Source organism: Antedon mediterranea, chromosome 4, assembly GCF_964355755.1.
Source record: "Antedon mediterranea chromosome 4, ecAntMedi1.1, whole genome shotgun sequence".
Taxonomy (NCBI): Eukaryota; Metazoa; Echinodermata; class Crinoidea; order Comatulida; family Antedonidae; genus Antedon; species Antedon mediterranea.
In genome coordinates, this window is record NC_092673.1 from 34,348,982 (window position 1) to 34,372,736 (window position 23,755).

At 33.4% G+C, this 23,755-nt stretch overlaps 1 protein-coding gene across 4 annotated transcripts in view; it reads left to right on the top strand.

Moving 5' to 3' along the window:
• The first annotated feature begins 97 nt into the window (after positions 1-97).
• LOC140047398 (delta-1-pyrroline-5-carboxylate synthase-like) overlaps positions 98-23,755 on the top strand; it is a 38,598-nt gene continuing 14,940 nt past the window's right edge. The window contains exons 1-15 of one of the 4 annotated variants that reach the window (XM_072092414.1): positions 113-174; positions 3,680-3,814; positions 4,199-4,525; positions 4,945-5,082; positions 13,350-13,448; positions 14,123-14,275; positions 14,649-14,867; positions 15,119-15,328; positions 16,092-16,191; positions 16,281-16,501; positions 16,898-17,035; positions 17,485-17,680; positions 21,864-21,985; positions 22,341-22,527; positions 23,338-23,425. In XM_072092414.1, the coding sequence (XP_071948515.1) occupies positions 4,220-4,525; positions 4,945-5,082; positions 13,350-13,448; positions 14,123-14,275; positions 14,649-14,867; positions 15,119-15,328; positions 16,092-16,191; positions 16,281-16,501; positions 16,898-17,035; positions 17,485-17,680; positions 21,864-21,985; positions 22,341-22,527; positions 23,338-23,360 (2,112 nt within the window). In that variant the 5' untranslated portion in view covers positions 113-174; positions 3,680-3,814; positions 4,199-4,219 and the 3' untranslated portion in view covers positions 23,361-23,425. Of the gene's footprint in view, positions 175-3,679; positions 3,815-4,198; positions 4,526-4,944; positions 5,083-13,349; positions 13,449-14,122; positions 14,276-14,648; positions 14,868-15,118; positions 15,329-16,091; positions 16,192-16,280; positions 16,502-16,897; positions 17,036-17,484; positions 17,681-21,863; positions 21,986-22,340; positions 22,528-23,337; positions 23,426-23,755 lie in introns of those variants that run through there. The other 3 variants (XM_072092411.1, XM_072092413.1, XM_072092412.1) reach the window with 3 other exon arrangements.

Genomic DNA, 23,755 nt, shown 5'->3' on the forward strand with positions numbered 1-23,755 from the left:
AACAAACGAATAAATACTTCAAAGTTCAAACATGTATTGCATATTCATTAATAAACAAGACCCTGGGTATACTTTTAAGCACATTTTCAACGTGTCGGTTACCGTTGTAAACAAGATTGCGTCACCGGTCAGTCCTGAATGTGGCACTGATGTTGTCTGCTTTGATCTTCTAATGTATGTATTTTTCTCAGTATATGTAATTGTATACTGCTATTATTGTATCCTTACTCAAAATAATACCATAAAAAAAAGCATTTTGATCTGAAGATATGCCATCTCTCCTCTTTCAAAAATCTAGCCAGCCTAGCTAGCTAGGCCTACCTATAACTTATTATAACTATCTTACTAGGCCTACCCCTATCTTTTTGATGTGAAGGAAGGAGGAGGCATACCAGCAGTCAATGAAGGCAGGACACGGGGAGACACTATGTTGCCCTGTCTTCTGTAGTCTACAGCTAGTAAAGAAGTGACAGTTCATTATTGACATCTTATCTTGCACATTCTTTTTCATGTCCATATGTTTCTATTCTGAAGTACAGTATTTTAAAATCTCGAGGGAATTACAACAATGAATTGCTATAATCATAAAGTGTCTAGTGTACCTGAGATGTACTAAGTGAGTCCTGGTTCATTGGTAGATTAAGATATCTTACCCAAGACATTTTCGCAGTAATCATACAACATTTTAATGAGTGTAACGGTTAGACTTTTTACTTGTCATCGTTCGTCTATAATATTGTGTAAGACATCTTGTGATCTTGTACAGTCATGTGGACCATCTCTAACTGTACATTTAACTCATTCATACAGGTCCATGCAAAAAATGTCTCATAACATACACTAAGAATAACATTTGTATTATTTATTTAATTGATTTCATTTGGTGAACAGAAAGTGCGACTGCCTGAAAGGTTTTCCAGCAGGGCCATAGCCAACATGAGGCAGACGAGCCACTCACCTCATCTGAAATTTTCAGTTTTCACCACCCACCCTGAATCCCCAGCACAGATCGTCATATTGTATATTAATAATTATATTTTTAAAGCATCTTTGCCTCTTTTGTTTTTAACCTTTCGCTATGGCCTTGACATCTAACTTTATGTTTGAATGTCTTTTTGTATAATTCAGGCCTTGTCTTTTAAGGCGGGTGAGTGCGATCACTCACCTAACACACTCCTAAACTGCCCTTGAGGAGTGCAATTTACAACACGCCTTAATTTGGTAAACTTCTACACACCAAAATACAAACAGCATACCTACAGCACCCCTGAATGTATTGAGGAGTGCAATTTGTAGCACACCTATGATTTTCAAAAGACATGGCCTGATAATTTGTATATTTTTTAAGAGGGCCTGTTAGAGTAGTCTATTTTCTAGACCATACATACTGTAATTAGTAAAGATAAATATTTTGGCACATATGGTGTTTCATACGTATAATACTTGAGCAATGAAACTAAAACGCCGACATGGACAAACATAAAAATGACAATAACTACAGACAGTCTGTAGTTAGAACGGGTGCAGGTCAACTCGGCCCTAAACCGTCTCGGCCAAAGTCAAGTCGGCCCCACGTCAAGTCGGCCCCAAGTCAAGCCGGCCTCAAGTCAACTCGGCCTCAAGTCAATTCGGCCTCACGTCAACTCGGCCTCAAGTCAACTCGGCCTAAAGTCAACTCGGCCAAAAACTAATCCGTCAACTCGGCCTTTAAAAAGTATGGAATGCAAAAAGTGCTAATATAGTAGTTCATTTATTACAATGGCAGGATATAGTACGGTTAGGCCTATATAATAGACGAAATAAAACGGAAATTTCAATGTAAATTAAAACACACTGGCTGATCGTTTTTCGTTTAATTGATAGGTAATTTTTATTTATATTGTTGGTTGGTTTGTCTCAGTAAGAACCCTCAGTAATGTGTTTGTTAGATCTATTTTGAGGATGTTCCCAGAAATAATCGCAAATATTCTTAGAAGGCCTATATATTATATAGATATTATTAGATTAATACAGTAAAATAAAAATGTTTTTTTTTTGTATATATTCTCTCTCAAATTATTAGCAATATGTCACGGTCAAAGTGAATAACTATATGTGACATTAAAATGGTATATTACAGTAACAAAATCTTTTCACACATTTATTGACGATGTCAATCAAACTACCGAAGAGATTATGGAAACAAATTCGGAATGTTCTGTCATGTTAAATTTCTATTGCAATTGTGCGCTATTCAAATTGTTTTTATTACTTTTGTTAGGCCTATTTGATTATAATGGAGAATCCAATGAATACATTTATGGGAAATTAATCTAAAACACACTGAAGAAATCATCATGAATAAATGGTGTATTTTTATTTTGTCAAGCATAAAAACTAATCTAAAACACACTGAAGAAATCATCATGAAAAAATGGCGTATTTTTATTTTGTCAAGCAAAAACTAAAACATATTGTTTGAGTCCAAAACAACGGAATTCCTAAACAACATAATATTGCCTTTGCATTCTCATCTGTTTTTTAACACCCACCGCGCCCTGTATTGTTCAATAAAATTGATCACCTAAAGGGGCATTCCCACCGTCCGTACCTGTTCCGTTTCGCGGACGGCGCCGTTTTTTCAACGTGACGCGCGCCCGTTCACCGTTCCGTTTTAAACATTCACACCTGTTCCGTTTTGTGACGTGACGTTAAAATAGCAGCCGTTTCTGGATGATCATCGGATGGTAGTGAGGAAGAAATTATTCTTTTTAGTTTAATTAAAGATGATATTACAAAACGGGACACAAGATTCCCGATGATAGTATAACAACACACACCATGACAAATTCCATGAATCCATAATTAAATACAATAAAATCATATCATCAATAAAATATGGACTGTTATGGAAGCAAATTTCTCTCTTCCCATGGTGTACTGTATTAATTATGAATAATTATGAAGTACTAAACGAAATGAAAATAAAAATGTCATACAAAAAAACCTGTAAGGCCTATTTGAAAATAATGCACATTCATGTCTGGGGTGTGTGTGCATGTAACCTATACCCATAATGCTTATGCAATTTGTTTTCTTGCCTTTTGATTTGTTTTGATTTTAATGTCATTTTATTCTTTTTATATTGATGTATATACAGTTGTAGACCGAAGTATATTGTTTAAATATTATTTTTTTTAATGTCTTCTTCGACAGTTATTCCTGTATACAAAATGTGAAGAAATATTTGTTTATTTCAAACAATATAAATAAATACTACCTATCAATTAATATTATATAATCATTTATATTGAATTTTCCGTTGTATTTCGTCTATTATGTAGGCATAACCGTACTATATCCTGCCATTATAATATTAACTACTATATTAGCACTTTTTGCGTTTCATAGTTTTTAGAGGCCGAGTTGACGGATTAGTTTTTGGCCGAGTTGACGTGAGGCCGAGTTGACTTGAGGCCGAGTTGACGTGGGGCCGAGTTGATGTGGGGCCGAGGTGACGTGGGGCCGAGTTGACTTGGGGCCGACTTGACGTGAAGCCGACTTGACTTTGGCCGAGACGGGTTAGGGCCGAGTTGGATCGAAACCGTTAGAACTATCTTTGTAAAAAAAAGTTGAATAAATATATTCCATGATCTATGATATAATACTGATACTAATTTTTGTTTGCATGTTAGAGAAGATGAAAAAATGAATAGATTTCAGTCTGCTTCCCCCATTGTCTAACATTTATAGGGGTGAATTTACAAACCTAAGTACAGTTACAGTAAAAGGGATACAAAGAATTAAGAATCTTTAAAAGCAAGGAAACACTTCAGTAAGTATGTGTTGGGTGGATGGATAGATTGATAGATAAAACCTATTATAGTACAAGCAAATAAAATGTTTTAGCTGAATTCATATGGTATTAGATAATAATTACAAAACTAAATAAGCTGTGGTATAATTTGCAATATGGTTATATAATATAATATATATACCAGTATGTTGATAAATATTTGATTGAAGGTTTCATAGAGGTAACAGGTTTTTGTTTAAGGCAGCGACACCAAGTGGCTGTTTTGGTTTGGAATATCTGAGTCTAGCAAAGGCTTCCTTACAGTGTACGTACCAAAATGGTCGCCATTTGGGTCTCTGAAAAGGTAAATGTTCATAGCTCTTAATCAAATTTAAACCGTTTTCACATAATTGTATTTTTCAGTATTTTGCAAGGTAATAAGAAATGGCGTCTGTAACGTATTCTTCATCGATGATTCGTAATATGAACGTTTTACATAGACAATCATGGAGGCAGATAATGCCAGTGCTATCAACATGCAACAGCGTTCCAGTTTCAAATCATGTCAGATGTCAAAGTTCAGGTCAACACCGCAATATATACACATCTGATTCCAATAAAGCATCGGTTGCATTTCGTTCAGATCTGAAGAATTGCAAACGTGTAGTGGTTAAACTTGGCAGTGCTGTGATTACGCGGGATGATGAATGTGGCGTTGCTCTCGGCAGATTGGCGTCCATCGTTGAACAGGTACTATATTAATTTATCATTTCAGTATATAATTTATTATACCATGCGAACAAAAAATATTCAGTGTTTGAAAAAGTGCTAAACACAGTTTTATTTGATTTATTTATAGTAAACCATAAAAAAATATCAATTTTTAGAAAATTACTGTTAAATGTGCTAGCATTAATTGTGGAATAGTTACTAACATATCCTTTTAGTATTATGATTTTGTTATAATATCATTGCATACCATTAAATGTATTTCTCATGTCAAAATAAAGGAATCCTGCTTTGTGTTTTCAATATTTGGTTGTTTTTCCTGCAACTGACGTTTCAAGAATTTGTACATTGCCTGCAGTTAATGCAAAAACACATTTTAATAATCTTCAATTTATACAGACTTTCCATGAATTAAAGTTTCTTATTACTTTTAATAATAGGTGTCTAATCTTCAACTATCTGGGCGACAGATGTTACTAGTAACAAGCGGAGCTGTGGCCTTTGGTAAACAACGTCTACGACATGAAGTTAGAATGTCGCAGAGCATGAGGGAGACATTGACACCTGTACAAGGTCATGTAAGTCGATAGTATATTAGTGTGCGTTCACATGAACAGTGTAAGGCTGGCGTAGCTTACTGTATGTTAAGTCATAAGGTAATTCGTAGACTGAATTCCCAAGGTGTTCACATGAACAGAGTTTGTTAATGACTGGAGATAAACACACAGATGTATTCATTTTACCTTGATTTGAAAGTAGTAGGGAGTTGCTCTATTTAATGATAGTTTGCACATAATGTCTGCCTAGATAGCAATTGATTTCCAATTCAACAACTCAAATTCAACTTTAAAGCTTGGTTCCCACTAGAACGTAACGCAAGGACGTAAACGCAACGCAAGCGTTTTAACCAATGACAAGCGAAGTTATAGACAGTTAGCAATCACAAGTGAATAAGCCATCGCTTGTGATTGGTCAATTCACTTGCGTTGCGTTACATCCTTGTGTTGCGTCGCTAGTGGGAACCACGCTTTAGCCATTGTTTAATATTCTTTGGATGATAATAAAAATACAATGAAGATTTAAAAAAAAAGTTAATCACAATAGAATAAAAATTGTTGTTGCTAAAATAGATTCATAATTAATCCTAGTCTTTTATAGCTATATCCAAGTTACAAATAAATATTATAAAAATCATGTCATGAAATAATGCACTTGTCAATTGTATGACTCACTATACGACCCCCGGGAGAGGTGCGTCATGGGTGCGTCATTTACGAATAATTACTGACGCAGGGGTGCGTCAAAAAACCTAGATGGTACGTCACATCAATGAACAAGGTGTGTCAATGTCCGTCACTTTACCACCCACCATATCATAAACAACATGGTCACAGTGCGTCAAAATGGGTGCGTCATGGTCACCTAAAGGTAAGTCACCTTTTTGACGCACGGGTGCGTCATGGTATTCAAAAGTATGACGCACATCGGACAAATGACGCACCTCTCCCGGGGGTCGTATAGTGGGTCATACAATTGACAAGTGCATAATTGATCAGTCTCTTTAATTAAGGTCAAAATTATTCAAGCATCCACGGAGTTAGCTCTGTTTTGAATGGGGTATATGTGACACAAAATGGCATGAGTGCCACTGCCTAGTTCACACACAAGCAAGGGTGTATACTATGCCAGACTTTACTAGACATACCCTTTTAACATAAATAAATATTAAATACAGATACAGATCCTTCACAGGAAATTTACATGGTCACAGTTCAAGGATCTGAAAATTGTATCATATCCCTGTAGGAAAACAAATTCTATAGCGCTTCATACATTAAAGCTGAAGACAATAACGTACACGATTTGTCCTGTACTTGTACACAGACTCAAAAGATGCGTGCACCTACTGTGATCGGCACACTGCACTGTGTTTCCCTTAAATGAGCTCCTTATAGCGACAGCTTAATGTCCCATCTGATGGATGAGGTAACAAGAGTAAAACCACCTTGCCCAAGTGCACAGACAACTTGTTTCAAATTCTGATTTCTCACAAATTTTCCACCATTCAACCTTCTATAGAATGTTTTTTTTTCCCTTTAATAATAAAAACATTAATCACTATATTTTTTTTCTTTTATTTCCAAATTACTTTATCTGACTAATCACTGTTGCAAGCCTACTAGCTGTCATAAATTTTATTAAAGAGAATGACATGAATAGCTCTAGGCTTTTAATGTTCTTATTGAACTTAATTTGTACTAAGTTTCACCCTACAACGAGGAATTCACAGAATGTATAATAATGTCATTACTATCTATCTTATCAAGATAATAGTCAATGAACTTTAATAGATAGATTTTTTTTCCTCGTTCAAGTACAGTAGTGTTTTCAATTGCTATTTCTTTACATATTAAAAAAAAAATTGCAATAACTTTTACTTAGTCAAAGTTGCTGGGTTCAGGGCTGGATGGATTCAGGATTTCAGTGCTAACATATAATATTTTAAAATAGATATGAAAAAGTAGTTTATAATTTAATAAACCCACCCGATCTGCCCCTGGGGTTGGTGGAGTACACTCATTAAATATTCCACTAACACAGTGTGGTAACAAATTAGAATAAAATTGTAGGGAGACAAATCATGGTCATTCTTCTTCAAGGGAGTATTTATTCTATTTAAAGAAAAATGTATTTCTTTGTGTGATATAAAACATGGAGCACTGTCAAAGCCTTGTCAGATCACTGAAGTTAAGCAACGTTGGGCTCGGTTGTGTTCTTGGATGGTGGGAAACCATCTGGGAACATCGTGTTGGGTGCTGTGTAGACCGGAGAGTGGTGGTGTAGTACTGATAAGGGAATCGAACAACAGTGATAAACCTACTAAATTTACTCTCATTGCCTCGTCCTTCGGATGGGACATAAAGCCATTGGTCATATGTACATTTAGTGCATGTTAAAGAACTTGGTACACTATAAGTGCTGATCTGGTTAGGTGCTGGCTGTCATGGGTCAGTAGAACACTCAATCCAAATTTCCTCAGTTTCCAATTATTAGCTTGTAAATACCTTTACCCTTTTGAAGAACCCTTTCAATTTTAAGGGCTTTTGTCACGAACTCCTCTTACGTATGTTTCCGAGCGGTTGAAAATACTTTAGGAACTCCCTTGTGACATAAAAGTATACACACAAAATCCACAAAGTTGTAAAATAACTCAAAAACAAAGCTTTAATTTCAATCAACTTCAACTTTTAACAATCCAGTAAGCACTTTAAACAACAGCTTCACAATGACTTTACAATATAACATCCAACCTCTAATCCAACAACCTTCTTCAAAATAAATGCTTCAATCAAAATCCTTCTCCCACTTACAATTGTCATACTTCCCCTTATATACAATATGTTCATAACCTTCTAGATCATTCCTTATACTTCTCATTATTACATGATTACAGTTTCTATTAATAGGGCTTCTGGAATGTTCTTGATTGTTCTTATTAATTATACATGGTTTCTTAAATCAAAACATCTAATTCTAGAATGTTCATGTAAATACTATGTTACTCTATATGTTAGGGAATGGTAATTTATTACACTTTACGCACTATAATATCCAACAATAACCATTTCATTATTTTATTCATTGAAATCATTAAAAAAATGTCATTAATCTTTAAAAATATAAAACATATTTCTAATTTTGTTGTTTTCAATCACCACGTAATACTAGTAACTGATTCATAGATAGCCATATGTTTGATTTCAGAAATATTTTGATTGTTTTTTTAATTAAACCTCCATAAAACCTCCATATTTGATTTGTTTTCTTGAACGCTAATACAAATAGCGTAGGTTGAAGTGATTTCAAAATGCGTATGTTAGTACATAATTGATTAAACATTTTGGTATCACACAATGTCTTCAAACAAATATTAATTTTGTGCTGACTTCTTTTAATTTAAATGTTAAATATTCAAACACTCAGATAAATGTTACAACCATTATCTGTCAAATTTGGTAACATGCTAGCTTTTACTGTAGGTATATTTCACCTTTTGGTTACAGTAGGCTACTTTACATTAGTGTTTTCTTCAGATAAGCCAATTCTCCTAGTGTATCTGGCCAAATTCCTAACTACAGTACAGTAATACATGTATTTTCCTTTACCTCTCCTTAAAAATTTTACCTATGATAAAGTTGTAACATGTGATAAACATGTGATGCTCTATTTCAAAACGTTACCAAAATATATATTTATATAAGTTCAATATTGAATATCGAAACGTGGCAGGCTGAAGGCGCTTGACCTTTGACAAGATCGCCTAAATTTTTAATATATTAACTTTACAATACTTAGTGTTGTATATTCTGGTACAGCCGCTCCATAATCTCTTTGCTTTTCTTCCTTATATCTATATTTTTTAATTTATACTAACAAATATCTTTTTTATTAATATAATAATAATAATAATTATATCAAAAATTTATTAAATAATATTCATCGCATAATATGCAATCTACGATAATTTAATTAATTGATATAACAAATTTATTAAATACATAACATCATTGGAATAAAAAGAACAAATCACATATCTACACATAATCATAACATCGTATACTCTATCTCTAACAATTTATTCAATCTTCTATCGACTAAAGCCGAAGTATAGTCGTTATCTCGGGACCGTTCTATGGCCACCACCAGGTAGGCTTACTTCATTAAGGCTTCTATGAATGGATGTACTGGTTGGGAGCAGGAACGCTAGTAGACCAAACCCAGTACCGTTTTGATTATGATCAATCGGGAAATTACCTCATGACGTTATATAGGCCTAGGTGCCGACATAGGACTCTAGCAGGAATGTACTTTCTAGTCATTTCTCACATTCAAAATCTACACTTTTGCACTAACAAACTTTTCCTATTTCTACATCCTAAACTGCTTTTTTATTTTTCTACCATCATACCTTCTATATTTTCATCCTTTATCTATTATACGATACAGCATTACACGCGTACATCGTAACGCGAGCATTTCATTCTATACGCATACGCACTTTTATCGAACATAATTTAAACCAAACCAAATCATACATACAACGATAAGACATCAACCGATTCAGTTCAAAACCAGTTTAAGGTAAACATTTTAAATTTAAATTAATTTATGTTTCTATCCACTCTACCATTTTCATATAAAGATATTGTGGAACCACGTCAGGTCAAGTTCAATATTGAATATCGAAACATGGCAGGCTGAAGGCGCTTGACCTTTGACAAGATCGCCTAAATTTTTAATATATTAACTTTACAATACTTAGTGTTGTATATTCTGGTACAGCCGCTCCATAATCTCTTTGCTTTTCTTCCTTATATCTATATTTTTTAATTTATACTAACAAATATCTTTTTTATTAATATAATAATAATAATAACTAGATTTGAACTCGTCACTACGGACGAGTTAGGTTATCCGCAGAGCAAAAGCCACGTGCACGTCATACGTTAGAATATTGCGCAGAGAAAAACATTATGCCATTGAAAAAATGTTAGTGCGCTCTCTATTTTACGTCACGTCTAAGTATACACAGTATACACTATATATTGTATACGTACTACATACAGTGAAGAATATGTGAAAATAAGTGGCCCAAGTTATTGACGCTTTTGGACATGATGACGTCATCACGATTTTAAAAACGGTATATCATGCGAAAGATAATTGATTGGCATAGACAATATAAAAAAATGGGGGGAAATGGAATTGGGATAAGTGAAGATGCGCTCTATTAAATGTGATGAGCTATGACGAAAGAGACAAAAATCCTATATTTTATATTTGAGTGGCCATACGATGACGTCACTATGTCCTGTTAGCCATATCGATGCATGATTCGATATCTACAACTCATCAACTTCCAGAATGTGTAATTTAAAAGAAGTTCACCTCGTAGTTTACAATCTATGACTGTTTTAAAAAAGGCATAATTTTGACAAATTTTTCTACTTTTTCTTCAAAAACGCGCGCAAATTGTTCAATTCTACGTGCTCGTATGACGTGATTTTAAGTCGAAATTGATTGAAAATTGGTAAATTTACTAGAAAAGGCTGAAAAAACAAAAATCAAGCAAAAAAAACATGTTTTTGCGCTACGTGCGCACGCACGCGTAAAAAAAATGCGCACGCGTGGGAATTTTTGAAATGCTCAAAATGCCCTGAAACGCGTAGAAAGTTGATTAGAAATGGATATTTCGCAATTTGAAATTTTAAACGCGCGTGCGCGCGTAACTTTATGTCAAACATGCCATTTTTAATCCATAGAAAGTTTGCCCTTGATATGACTTAAATGTTCACCAAGTGTCATTACAAAATGACTTTTGGTTTTTAGTCTATGTTAAATACGCGAAATTCATAAAATCGCGCGTAGCTTACGCTGCGCGACTCTAAAGAAAAAAAACGAGCTGTCCTGCACTTCTACAGATAGAGGTAAATCTTCTGACAAAGTTATACGATGTAATGTTGATCAGAATTTGAGATACACGTGACACAAAATTTTGGGAAAGAAAGAAGAATAACATAGAAAACTAGATTTGAACTCGTCACTTTGACGAGTTCGGGTTATCCGCGCATACGCAACATGCACATACTTTAAACTATATGAACCTCGACAATTATTATGCCATCCTTTGACATGAAATAAAAATGTTTACAGTGCTGAATTGTACCTATTATGTAGCATACCCCATATTACAGTATTTTACAGAATAAACTGTATATATGTTATATACAGTGTAGCATAGACGGAATTACGAGACCCATCTTTTAAATCCAATTATTAACACGATGACGTCATCAAATTGACATAAAGATAACCACTTTAGAAGATAATTATCTAAATAATTACATTAAAACAAATTTGAAGAATTTTGGGAACGTAAAAGTGAGATGCGCTCTCGTTTAAACGCAATGAACTTTGACGCAAGAGATGAAAATATGACTTTTTTAATTCAACTGGCCATATGATGACGTCACAACATCCGATTGGCAAAATATTCACATCAATTCATATCTACAATCCAATAGCTTCCAGAAAACGTTTTAATCATGATTATCACTTTTTAATCTGACGAGCTATAACAGATTGATATTTACTGTAAAGATGAAAATAAGTGACCCAAGTTATTTACGTTTTTAGACATGATGACGTCAGAAAAATTAAAATATTTTTTAATTCATGCGAAAGATAGTTGATTGACGTAGACAATATTACAATTTCGGGGGAAATGGAATACGTATAAGCGAGATGCGGTTTGTTGAATGTGATGAGCAATAACGAAAGAGTAAAAAATCCTATATTTTACATTCGTGTGGCCATACGATGACGTCATAACATTCGAGTGGTAAAGGGGCGGCATGAATTCATATCTACAACATATCTGCTTACATATTAAATTAAAAAAATTGGGGGTCGTGGATTAAAAATAAGCTTAATTTTGACAATATGTTGTCACTTTTGCAACTAAAACGCACGCAAATGGTGTAAATCAACGTGTTCGTATGACGTCATTTTAATTTGAAATGATGTCAATCTTTTTTAAAATAACTAGGAAAGACCGTAAAATTATAATTCAAGAGAAAAACACATGATTTTCATGCTCCGTGCGCACCTTACGCGTAATTTTTTCCGCGCGCGTGGGAATTTTTGACATGCTCAAAATGTCATGATCAGCGTAGAAAGTTGATTAGAAATTAATTTTGCGCATTTTTAATTTTTAAATGCGCGTGCGCGCGTAACTTCTTGTGAAACATGTCATTTTTAATCCATAGAAAGTTTGCCCTTAATTTAACTTAAATTTTCACCAAGTGTCAATATAAAATTACTTTTGGTTTATAATCTATGACCAATCATTGAAATTCATAAAATCGCGCGTAACTTACGCTGCGCGACTCTAAAGTCATATAACGAAGTTTCTTGCACATCTACAGCTACAGGTCAATCTTATGACAAAGTTATACAATCTTATGTTGACAAGGATGAGAGATATGCGACGCACAAAAATCCGGGAAAGAAAGAAGAATAAAGATGAAGAAAAAAGATATTTACAATAACAACTTACTAGTTGCGGATAACCAAAAAAAAAAAAAAAAAAAAAAAAGATCCTGACAATAACAAGGGGTTATCCGCCAAGTGCGGATAACCAATTATATCAAAAATTTATTAAATAATATTCATCGCATAATATGCAATCTACGATAATTTAATTAATTGATATAACAAATTTATTAAATACATAACATCATTGGAATAAAAAGAACAAATCACATATCTACACATAATCATAACATCGTATACTCTATCTCTAACAATTTATTCAATCTTCTATCGACTAAAGCCGAAGTATAGTCGTTATCTCGGGACCGTTCTATGGCCACCACCAGGTAGGCTTACTTCATTAAGGCTTCTATGAATGGATGTACTGGTTGGGAGCAGGAACGCTAGTAGACCAAACCCAGTACCGTTTTGATCAATCGGGAAATTACCTCATGACATAATACTGTTCGAAGGTTTGCATGGTGAAATCAATATATTTTGATAACGTTTACAGTACATCACGGATGATCAAAGTATATTGATCAAAACTTTTCTGAACTATATATATATACAGTATGTGATGTACCGCAAACTTTATCAACATATTTTCCTAAAAACTTAATTTAAATACAATTAAAGGAGATTTGTGATTAAAAATAATTCTCATGATAAAGTTGTAACATGTGACAAAAATGTGACATTCTATCTCAGAATGAGCTTTCAGAATTTACATTTTTTTTCCCGTTATTAGTTTCCATTAGAATCCCGAGCTTGTGCAGCAGCCGGTCAAAGTGGTCTCATGTCATTGTATGAAGCTATGTTTTCACAGTATGGACTTACTACAGCACAGGTAATCACATAACATTAATGAGACACCTTCGGGAACCACAAATTGTCACCAATTATATGGATGTTCATTGTAACAGGCTTTATAAAATCAGTTATTACTCCAGGACTGGTTCAGAGGAAAATGTCCCCTCAATAAAGGAGGTGCTCTGTGTACCTTTTATATATTATGTGCCATGAGCATCTAATTTTTTATGGAAACTGGCACAATATAAGATTTCATTATTATTATATTAATTCATAATATTTATATAATATTATATTAGTTCTTCTCCATACTGTATATACCTGATTTGCAGTCAGAGTCTGTAACTTGCGACCTCGTTCTCTAGCCTGGAAAGCTTGTTGATCGGAGGACAAACCAGCAGGTTTGGTCTCTGTGAAAAACGCCCCTACTTCCCCTTAATATGAATGTCCCAAAGAAGTGATTTCTACTGTATTCATGATTGGGGGCATTTTCCAATGAAAGGAATGAGAGGAAATATATTTCCTACTACAGTCACCTCTATTTAGAAGATATTTTGTTGGATCAAAAGGTATCTCTTTATGGGGTCTCTGTATTATATTACAATATATACTTTTCTATGATAAAGATATCTATCAACTGTCTGTTCTTCACTACAATAGACTCACCTCAGCAATGCAATACTATTAATTTTTCTTTTTTTTACTCCACAGGTGCTGGTCACCAAGCCAGATTTTTACCATGATTATTCTCGTACCAATCTTCGCTCCACAATTAACGAGCTGTTACGCATGAATATTGTACCAATATTAAATGCAAATGATGTAGTATCCCCGCCCCCAGAACCGGATAAGGACTTACATGGAGTAAGCGTTAAATTCCATATATATGCTCTATTTTAGAAACTTTTTAAGTTTTATTTACTAAATTACTGGTTTAACAATTTACTATATTCACAAGGTTCTACACTTTGAAATAAATTTTTTACAACTGGTTTTATGAGAAAGAAACTTAACCTATGACCTACAGGTATGACATTATGGCCTCCATAGCAACTGAGGAACAGACACTGAAAAAGTCTACATACAGGAACAAGATAAGCAAACTCTAAAATCTCTAATACTAAGACCAGCAGAATTGTTCCTAAAGCCAAAAAGACCTGAAATTCTTTCTTTTTAATATTAATATTTAAAATTCATTTGGAAAACCACACTTGACCAATTAGTTGTTTCTCACCAGCAGGTAATAAGTATCAAGGACAATGACAGCTTAGCGGCACGTCTGGCGGTTGAGATGAATGCTGATCTTCTGCTTCTACTCTCGGATGTCGATGGGATCTTCAGTGCCCCTCCTGGTCATGAGGGATCACGTTTGTTAGACACCGTCTATCCAGGGGACACAGCTGGGGTTGTGTTTGGTGGGAAATCTCGTGTTGGACTTGGGGGTATGGAATCAAAGGTAAGTGTTGTTTGGTGTGGTTGATTTGAGAACATTTTACATTGCATGCAGTTGAATGGTTTTGACTATTACAGTATTATGATTAGTACGAATTATTATTCTAGATTTTATTGTGCACATTTCTTATGAGTACAAAACTTCACCTAAATACTCAGTGCTGCAGAAGAAACATCTATATTTGTATGTGGTATTTCTAAACACTTGAATTGATTGTAAAATTCTCGATTTATCAAAAATATCCTTTATTTCAGGTTAAAGCAGCTAATTGGGCATTGGAACGCGGTGTAGGTGTGATTATTGCAAATGGTATGTCCCAGCAGCCTGTAATCAGCAATGTGGTGAATGGAAAAAAAGTAGGGACGTTTTTCACAGAGGCCAAACCTGCTGGTTTGTCGTCCGATCAACAAGCTTTCAGGGCTAGAGAAGGAGGTCGCAAGTTACAAACTCTGACGGCAGATCAGGTATTATGGAGAAGAACATAATATAATAATTTATATGTGTATATTAAGAATTAATACAATAATAATACTAATAATATGGAAATATGCTAGATTCCATAAAAAATGAGATGCTCATGGCACATAATATAAAAAAGATACACATCCCTCATATAGGTCAACTTCCAATTAAAGTCTGAAACCTCCAAATGAAGACCACTTTCCATGTCCCACCAGATGAGATGTTCTATTGAGTTGTGGTTATTAGTTTAAATTGCATCAATATATTATATATTTAAATAAATTACCAGTTTTTCCTGTATCTTGTAATATTAAAGTGAAAATTCCAAGTTATTTGACTATAACAGGGAACACTTTCCTCTGAAACAAAAGAGAAATGCATGTCTGGCCAACTCCTATTCAGAGGGTGGTTCTTGAAGGTTTCTGCTGTATTTTGATAGTACTACACAAATGGCAAGAAACCAAATTTCATTGAAGTGACCACTTTACCAGATTTTTTCAGTATTATCACTGTATTATGAATGAGCATTTTAAACGTTAGGTAAATTGTTCATTTACTTTAGTAAATCAGAATTGTGTTTTGCATCAATCAAGTAATGTTGTCATCCAGGTAGGCAGGAAAAAAAAATTAAAAAAAAACAATATGAACTCAAGAAAACAATTTGTAATTTGATCACGCAGACCGACAAGAAAATAAAGAACATCAATTAAGACAAATTGAAAGAATCTCTTGGGTTTATAACAATCATTATTTTTGTTTTCCCAGCGAGCGGAGATAATCAATAAATTAGCAGATCTTCTTCTTGAAAGACGCGAATCAATCCTAGCCGCCAACAAGATGGATTTGGATTCAGCAAAACTTGAAGGTACTACAATCAAAAAAGAAATGTAATTCTTTACAAAACTAAAGTTAGATTAGAAGATTTTAAAAAAACATATTTTCTTTTTTTTTCAGGTAACCTGTCTAGTGCTATGATTGCTCGTCTATCCCTTGACCGTAGCAAGTTGCAAAATTTAGCCAACGGATTGAAGCAGATAGCGGGAACGTCGCACGAGAACATAGGACGAGTCCTGAAGCGAACCAAGATAGCGGAGGGATTGTTTCTGAAACAGGTTACGGTTCCAATTGGCGTTCTTATGGTGATATTTGAGTCCCGTCCAGATTGTCTTCCTCAGGTGATTGCCTATGTGTTATTCAAACGTCACATGTTGGTGTGCGAGACAAATTTGCACTAGAGAAGACACATCAGGAATAACTGATTATTTGACAGAGTCAGAGTCAAAATCAGTCAGAGTCAAAATTACAAAATGCTTTAACGCTTGAGGTTGGCTACCACACTGTAACTCCTACTTCTGTTTTGTTCCATAATTTGACTTTATTTACCTTGTAGTAATAATTACAGAGTAGAACACCAAAGTGACACCTTTAAGTGCATACAAAGTGTCCTCTTAATAGAGGTGTCTCCTGAGTAGGGTTGTCACAAAAGAGGTTTTCTACTGTATAACCAAAAGAAATTCATTTTCCTGATTGTAAAAACATGATCAAAAGTATCTTCTCTGATAAATATCTAGGTTGCTGCTCTGGCTATTGGTAGTGGCAATGGGTTACTTTTGAAAGGTGGCAAAGAAGCCATGCAGACCAACAAGTACCTTCAGAGTCTGGTGACGGAAGCCCTTGAACTGCATGGCTGTGCTGATGCCGTTGCACTGGTCAGTATTGAAAAACAGGCAGCTTGCAATCTGTGACAGGTCCTGGGAACATGTTAATTCATTGTGCACATCTGGGGATAATTTTGATAGACTCTAGGCCTAGACGACAAAATATAGAACTTTCAATTTATGACAACCTATGACGTTTTGTTAATTTATACATGCGTTTGATTCAGTTTGTTGACCCGATTTCGTCCCTAGTGATGACCTTCAATTCTGTATCATAAACATGTGCATTTCAACCTAATTTTACGTGGTGTACCGCAAGCTTTGTATTAACATATTGATTTCACCATGCAAACCTTCAAACAATATATTTTATGTTTATTGTCTTTTCAAATTATGTTGTGAGGGTCCCTAATAATCAACTTTGGCTGGATGAACCACCCTCGTTAAATATTGTTCAAATAAATAAATAAACTATTTATCTGTAATATTTATAATCTTAGGTCAGCTCGAGAGAAGAGGTCAGTGATTTATTGAAGTTGAATGACCTTATTGACCTAATTGTGCCAAGAGGTTCCAAAGAAATGATCCAAAATATACAAGAGCAAAGCCAAGGAATTCCAGTACTTGGACATAGTGAAGGAATATGCCATGTTTACTTGGATATAGATGCTGATCCAGATATGGCGCTGGAAATAGGTATGTAAACAATCTTTGAGGCTGTACAAATACAGTAATAGAGAGTCCACACCAAAAGATTCCTGGTGAAATATGCCATGTCTACTTGAAAGATCAGAACATCAGTAAAACAAGTTAAACTCTTTCTACACTATCAAACTATGTGACTTCAAAGTGTGATGTGCCCAATTATGGTAGTGATATGACATCATCATGTTCATATATACCCACATCACATTTTTTTGTCACATAAAGTTTGATAGTGTAGACAGAACTTAAGATATCGATCTCAAAGTAAGTATCTTTATTAAATAAAAATATGGAGAATGCCTCGCAGCAAGTAAACCAGTATTTATTAAAGGTGTATAATATGCCAAAAAATATCCATAAACCCTGTAAATATTGTCACTTGTCGCATACAATTAAAACTTGCAAGGTGCCTAGGATTGAGGCAGCTACAACCCTATTGTGAGCTACAGTATTAATTGTATTAATATTCATCCTCAATTGAGGAAATTCAGATTATGCCCTCAGCGCGCAGCAGCTAGTGTAGCGCCTACCATAAACGACAGAGACTGAGATTGACCAGTTCACCTACTCTTCCAAAAGTTGCTCTGGGTTCTTTAAAGCACACACGAGTCGGATGTGTACAAAGGACCCAAGTTCTTATCGGAGAGGAATTGTTCTACAACCAGAACTACAGCTTGGCTTAAGTGCTCAGCCACACATCTCAATATCATCATATTGTTGAGATTCAAAACCAAACTCCACAAGACAATAGACAAACATTTATTTTCTAATATGAAAGAACCAATACATTCACATAGCACTAGACCAAGCTAAACTAAAGGATTGTAAACAAGATTCACTCTACTTATGTTTTGTTTATTTCTCTTAAGCTCTATCTACACTATCAAACTAGTTTGGCAAGAAATGTGTGATTTGCCCAAATATGGTAATGATATGCCCAAATATGATAGTGATCTATGCCCAAATATAATAGTGATTTGCCTAAATTATGGTAGTGATATGCCCAAATATGGTAGTGATATGACATCATAATGTCCATGGGCACATCACATTTTTGTCACATAAAGTTTGATAGTGTAGATAGAGGTTTATACTATTTCAAAAAACAAATGTCAGTGAATTCTCAGCCAAACATGTTTAATATAAATATGTGTGTGTGTGTGTGTTCTGCTAGAAATTTATCCAACATATAGCGCAAGTTCAACAACCTTACGTTCTGTGTATTTGAAAAGTAATTTAACGCCACACTATAATAAATCTACAATTATGATTATATACTTTAAAGATTTAGTAGTTTAAGCTTAATGGTTTTATTTGTTTATGATTTAATCCCTCAGTGGATATTATGTTTATTATTTATTCATATCATATTAATATTGCCATAATAATAATTTAGGTTTATGTAATGCTAAAGCCTCAATGCGTTGAACAATATAAATAAAAATACCAAAAAAAAGAGGAAAAAATATAATATTAATATTACCATAATAATAATTCAGACTTATGTAATGCATTATGATAAATGCACTGAATAACACAAATTAAAATGCCAGACATTTAAGAAAAATACAGGTAAGAAAAATACAGGTTAAAAAAGTGATTAAAGCTACCTCAAAATTATAATTATTAATCATAATACTATTTATTAGATAAAATAATTTTACACAAATTTAAATAAAAAGTTTTATTTTATTCTTTATTATTTACCAATTCCTGTCAGTGTTCTTGCAATATTATTATTATTCAAGGTTTATTCATTAAAATTAAAGTGGGAAAAAAATTGTTCTATAAAATATCAAGGTATAACAAAGACATGTAAGTAGTATTAAAAGAAGTTATCTAAAAGCTGGACTAGAACAGAAGTTAATATAAAATGTTGTGATGTGGTTTCCCGATTAATTGTACAATCAAAATGGTACTGGGTATGATCAACTAGCGTTCGTGTTCCCACCTAATCATCCATTTATAGAAGTACTGATGAAGATATCAATCTGTGGCGACAATAGAATGGACCCGAGACCTGGCTATCTTCGACTTTTAAATAATAGAAAGTTTTGAAAAATTGTGTTAGGATAGAAATGTACGTTGTATGATGTGTATAAATAAAACAAGTTAATATAAAATGTATAAAGAACAAACTTGAACATCCGAAAACATATTTTGTATTAAAAAAATGAAATGTATTTATGTTTTTAATTTAATCATAATATTTGATTAATTATGTTTAGTGAATTATAGAACGTAGTCAATTCAAACACTGTACCATGGTCATCTGTTTTAAGCCTGTCAGACGAATCCTGATAGTCAGATAGTCAGTGAACTTAAAACGGCTCCAGGGGCTACATTAACTAAAAAAACGAGACATGAAAAAAATATTAATTGTCGCCTAGGCAGTACACAATCAATTGCTGCTATCTACTGTCATTCTATTTCCATTACTGCTGTAATCATCAATTTTTGAACTTTTTTTTAGTGAGTTATATTATTTTTAGAGATACAGTTGCGAGGAGGTTTCACTCTCCCTTTCTTATTTGTGAGTGTGTCTGTTAAAAAGATCACTTCAAGACAGATTTTGAGAAATTTTTAGCATCGGTAGAACTTTTTTTATGGATTCATTTTGGAAGGATGCAATAATTAGTTGCGTGCGTGTCTCAGGGACATGCAAGTACTACAATGTAGAAGAATCCATTTTTATTTATAAATTCTACTTCAACTAATACATTTTCTGCATTATTCCTCAGCTAAGACACAACCCATCTGCCTTATCCATTTAACATACTAGACATTATTGTTAAGTAAACAACTAATACATTTTAAAATTTCTATTGTAGTAATAAATATTCCTGTTAATGTTAATGTATTTTGAGTGATTGCCTATTAATCAACTTATACTATTTGTCATGATGAACGGAATTACGAACAGTTGGTTAACGTCCTTTCAACAATATATCAGTTATATAACTGTTGTAAAATTAACATTAAGTTATATTGGAAATGCTTTTTTTTTTTTTTTATTGATTTAGTCTAATGATTTTTTCCCCTTATCTCAGTTATATAACTGTTGTAAAATTAACATTAAATTATATTGGAAATGCTTTTATTTTTTTTAATTGATTTAGTCTACTGAATTTTCCCCTTATCTCAGTTATATAACTGTTGTAAAATTAACATTAAGTTATACAGTAGTGGAAATGCTTTCATTTTTTTTTTATTGATTTAGTTGTACTGAAAAAGAAATATTTTTTTGGTTTACCCATTTATCTCTATCATGCCTCGGTATTGATTTTTCGAAGTAGTAAAACTATTAAATTAAATGAATGAAAAATACGACTTCACCATTAACACACACCTGCCAGGTGTCCCAGTAAACCTTGAAAATAAGTAACATCTTTTCAAGCTGTGATGTTGATGTACTCAAGGATGTTATTTTTCCTGTTTATTTTCTAGTTTAACAAAATTAAACACCCTTAATGTATGTGTGTAATTAGTTTCTTTAAAGGGAGAGTACAATATTATTTGAATAAAGACAGAATACAATACAGAAATGCTATATACACCCTTAAGATCTGTCTACACTATCAAACTATGTTACAGCAAAATGTGATGTGTCCATATATGGACATGATGTTGTCATATCACTACCATATTTAAGCATATGACCAGGGAGTTGTAAACTCCCTGATATGACTACCATATTATCTTATCTAATTTGTTTCCTAAAGGGAGGATACTTATTATTTTAACAATATAATTTTTTTTAAAATTATACACTCTTTTATGATGCGATACTACATTAATATATTTATTTCCTCCAAAAGGCATATGACGACAAAATATATATTATACGACATACAGAAAGTCAGACCACTGATGTGTCTTTTCATGAAGAGATGATACCTCAGAGGGATGGATTTGGAAACAGTGGATTGCTAACATTATAGTCTTTTAAAGATAGATATATCAAAAAGTAGTTTATTATTTCATTCAACTGTCAAACCTAGACTTGCCCTAAGTCTTTAGTTATTGTCTGTTGTTAGTCAACCAATGCAGAGGTTCGATTTTTGGTATTATATATTATGGGCCAAAATATTGATCTTTCTACTAATTACGGCCTAGAACCTAGACTATGTCAAACTCTTCAGAATCTACAAACTAACTTTGATTTTGTTTGCAGTGCGAGATTCAAAATGTGACTATCCTGCAGCTTGTAATTCCATGGAAACTCTACTAATACACAAAGGATTGAGAAGGACACCGTTGTTTGACAACGTACTTGAGATGCTTGCTTTAGAACAGGTTTGTTGCAGACAATTCTCATAATCATAATTATCTTCTATATGGCCATAATGCGTAGATGCACCAGTTCTCGTCAGATCACCAAATTTACGCTGCGATCTGGATGGAAGACCGTCTGGTAGTATCTTGTCATGTGCTGTATATACCGGAGAGTGGTGGTGTTATAATTGACAGACTGGGTTCGAGCCTATCATATTAGCTGTTGGTCCTGTGTACATTGTACACTATTCGAAAAGAGTCTGGAATTATCAATTATTTTATCAATATCATCATTCTTCTCTCTTGTTATCACTTAAATTAAATTATCAGCACCAACAATAATATCACCATCACTCACCCATATGTTATTTTACAGGTTAAAATTCATCCAGGTCAGAGGTTATCTCGCTCTCTTAAGTTTGGTCCATCCCAAGCTCAGTCTATGAGTATTGAGTATGGAGGTCTTGAGTGTGGAGTGGAGATTGTAGATGACATCAAAGGTGCTGTCAATCACATTAACAAATATGGAAGTGCTCATACAGATGTTATTGTTACCGAAAATGGTAAGTTTGATGAATTTATGAAGTATGTTTTCCCTGGAAAGTGGGTAGTTTCTTTGAGTACTGTTCCCCAAGCAAGCAGGTAATTTTTTCTTAAGGAAAGTCAGTATTTTAACTGGTAAGTGGGTAGTTTGGCCAATAAGCTGGTAGTTTGTCCCTCAGAACTAGATAGTTTTCCTTGGAGATGGGTAGTTTTCCCTTAGAAGTCGGTAGTTTTCCTGGGAAGCAGGTTGTTTTTTCTGGAAATCGCAAGTTGATATGTCATGATACGAAAAATACTGATGTATTCAGTTACACACTTGCTTTTGACACTAGACAGGTTGGTTGGCCAAATTATTTAAGCTGATTTGGATAAATAATGAATGTCTTGCTAAACACAATCATGCATACAATTTCAACTAAAAATTTAATTTTCAATAGTCTACATCGTCAACAAATTTTGAGTCGGTCAGACGTAATTTTTTTTGGGTAATATTTATAATCGATAAATTATCGTTGTTAGCCTACTAACTATTAGCAGTTGTCAATTGATAATTGATGATTTTGAAATCATATTATGATTGATGGGAATGCTCCCAAGGTACAGATACTAGCAGAAACTGTACATTAACACTATGACAGACTATTAATACTGAATGTTCTACACCAATAATTCTTTTTTTGTACAATTTTGTAATAATTAAAAAAATTTTTTTTTCGCTCTTTCACTTTTCTATATTTTAAGTCATGTATTTTAAGTGAATAATGATGACATTTATTCTCTAAAGGAGAATTGTAATCGTTGTTTTATATTTTTTTGGAACATTTTTCTAGATATAATGGATGGTTTGAGTTGATTCTATCACTTGTGGAAGATTAAAGATTTACAGGATTGTTTGCTAAAATGCCACTTTTTTATTGTCACCTAATATAGTTTGAATAACAATTTTGTAAAAATATTAGTTACCTTAAAATTAAAAAAAAAGTCAACCAAGCATGCTGTCTGGAAGACAATTGGTTTCTTTTTTTAATTATAAGCAAGATAATTTTTTTTATATTTTTTTTCAAAGTTTAATAACAAATTATTAAATTTACAAAATGGCCTATTTGTTTTTTTCATGTTTAGAGACAATATAAATGTTAGGGTAAACTTTACTGCAATCCATGGGTCTTGATGTTTATTTGTTTTTTAATAAAAAATTACTCTAAATTTATTAAAAAACAATTATTTTAAAGCCTTTTTTATCAGTTT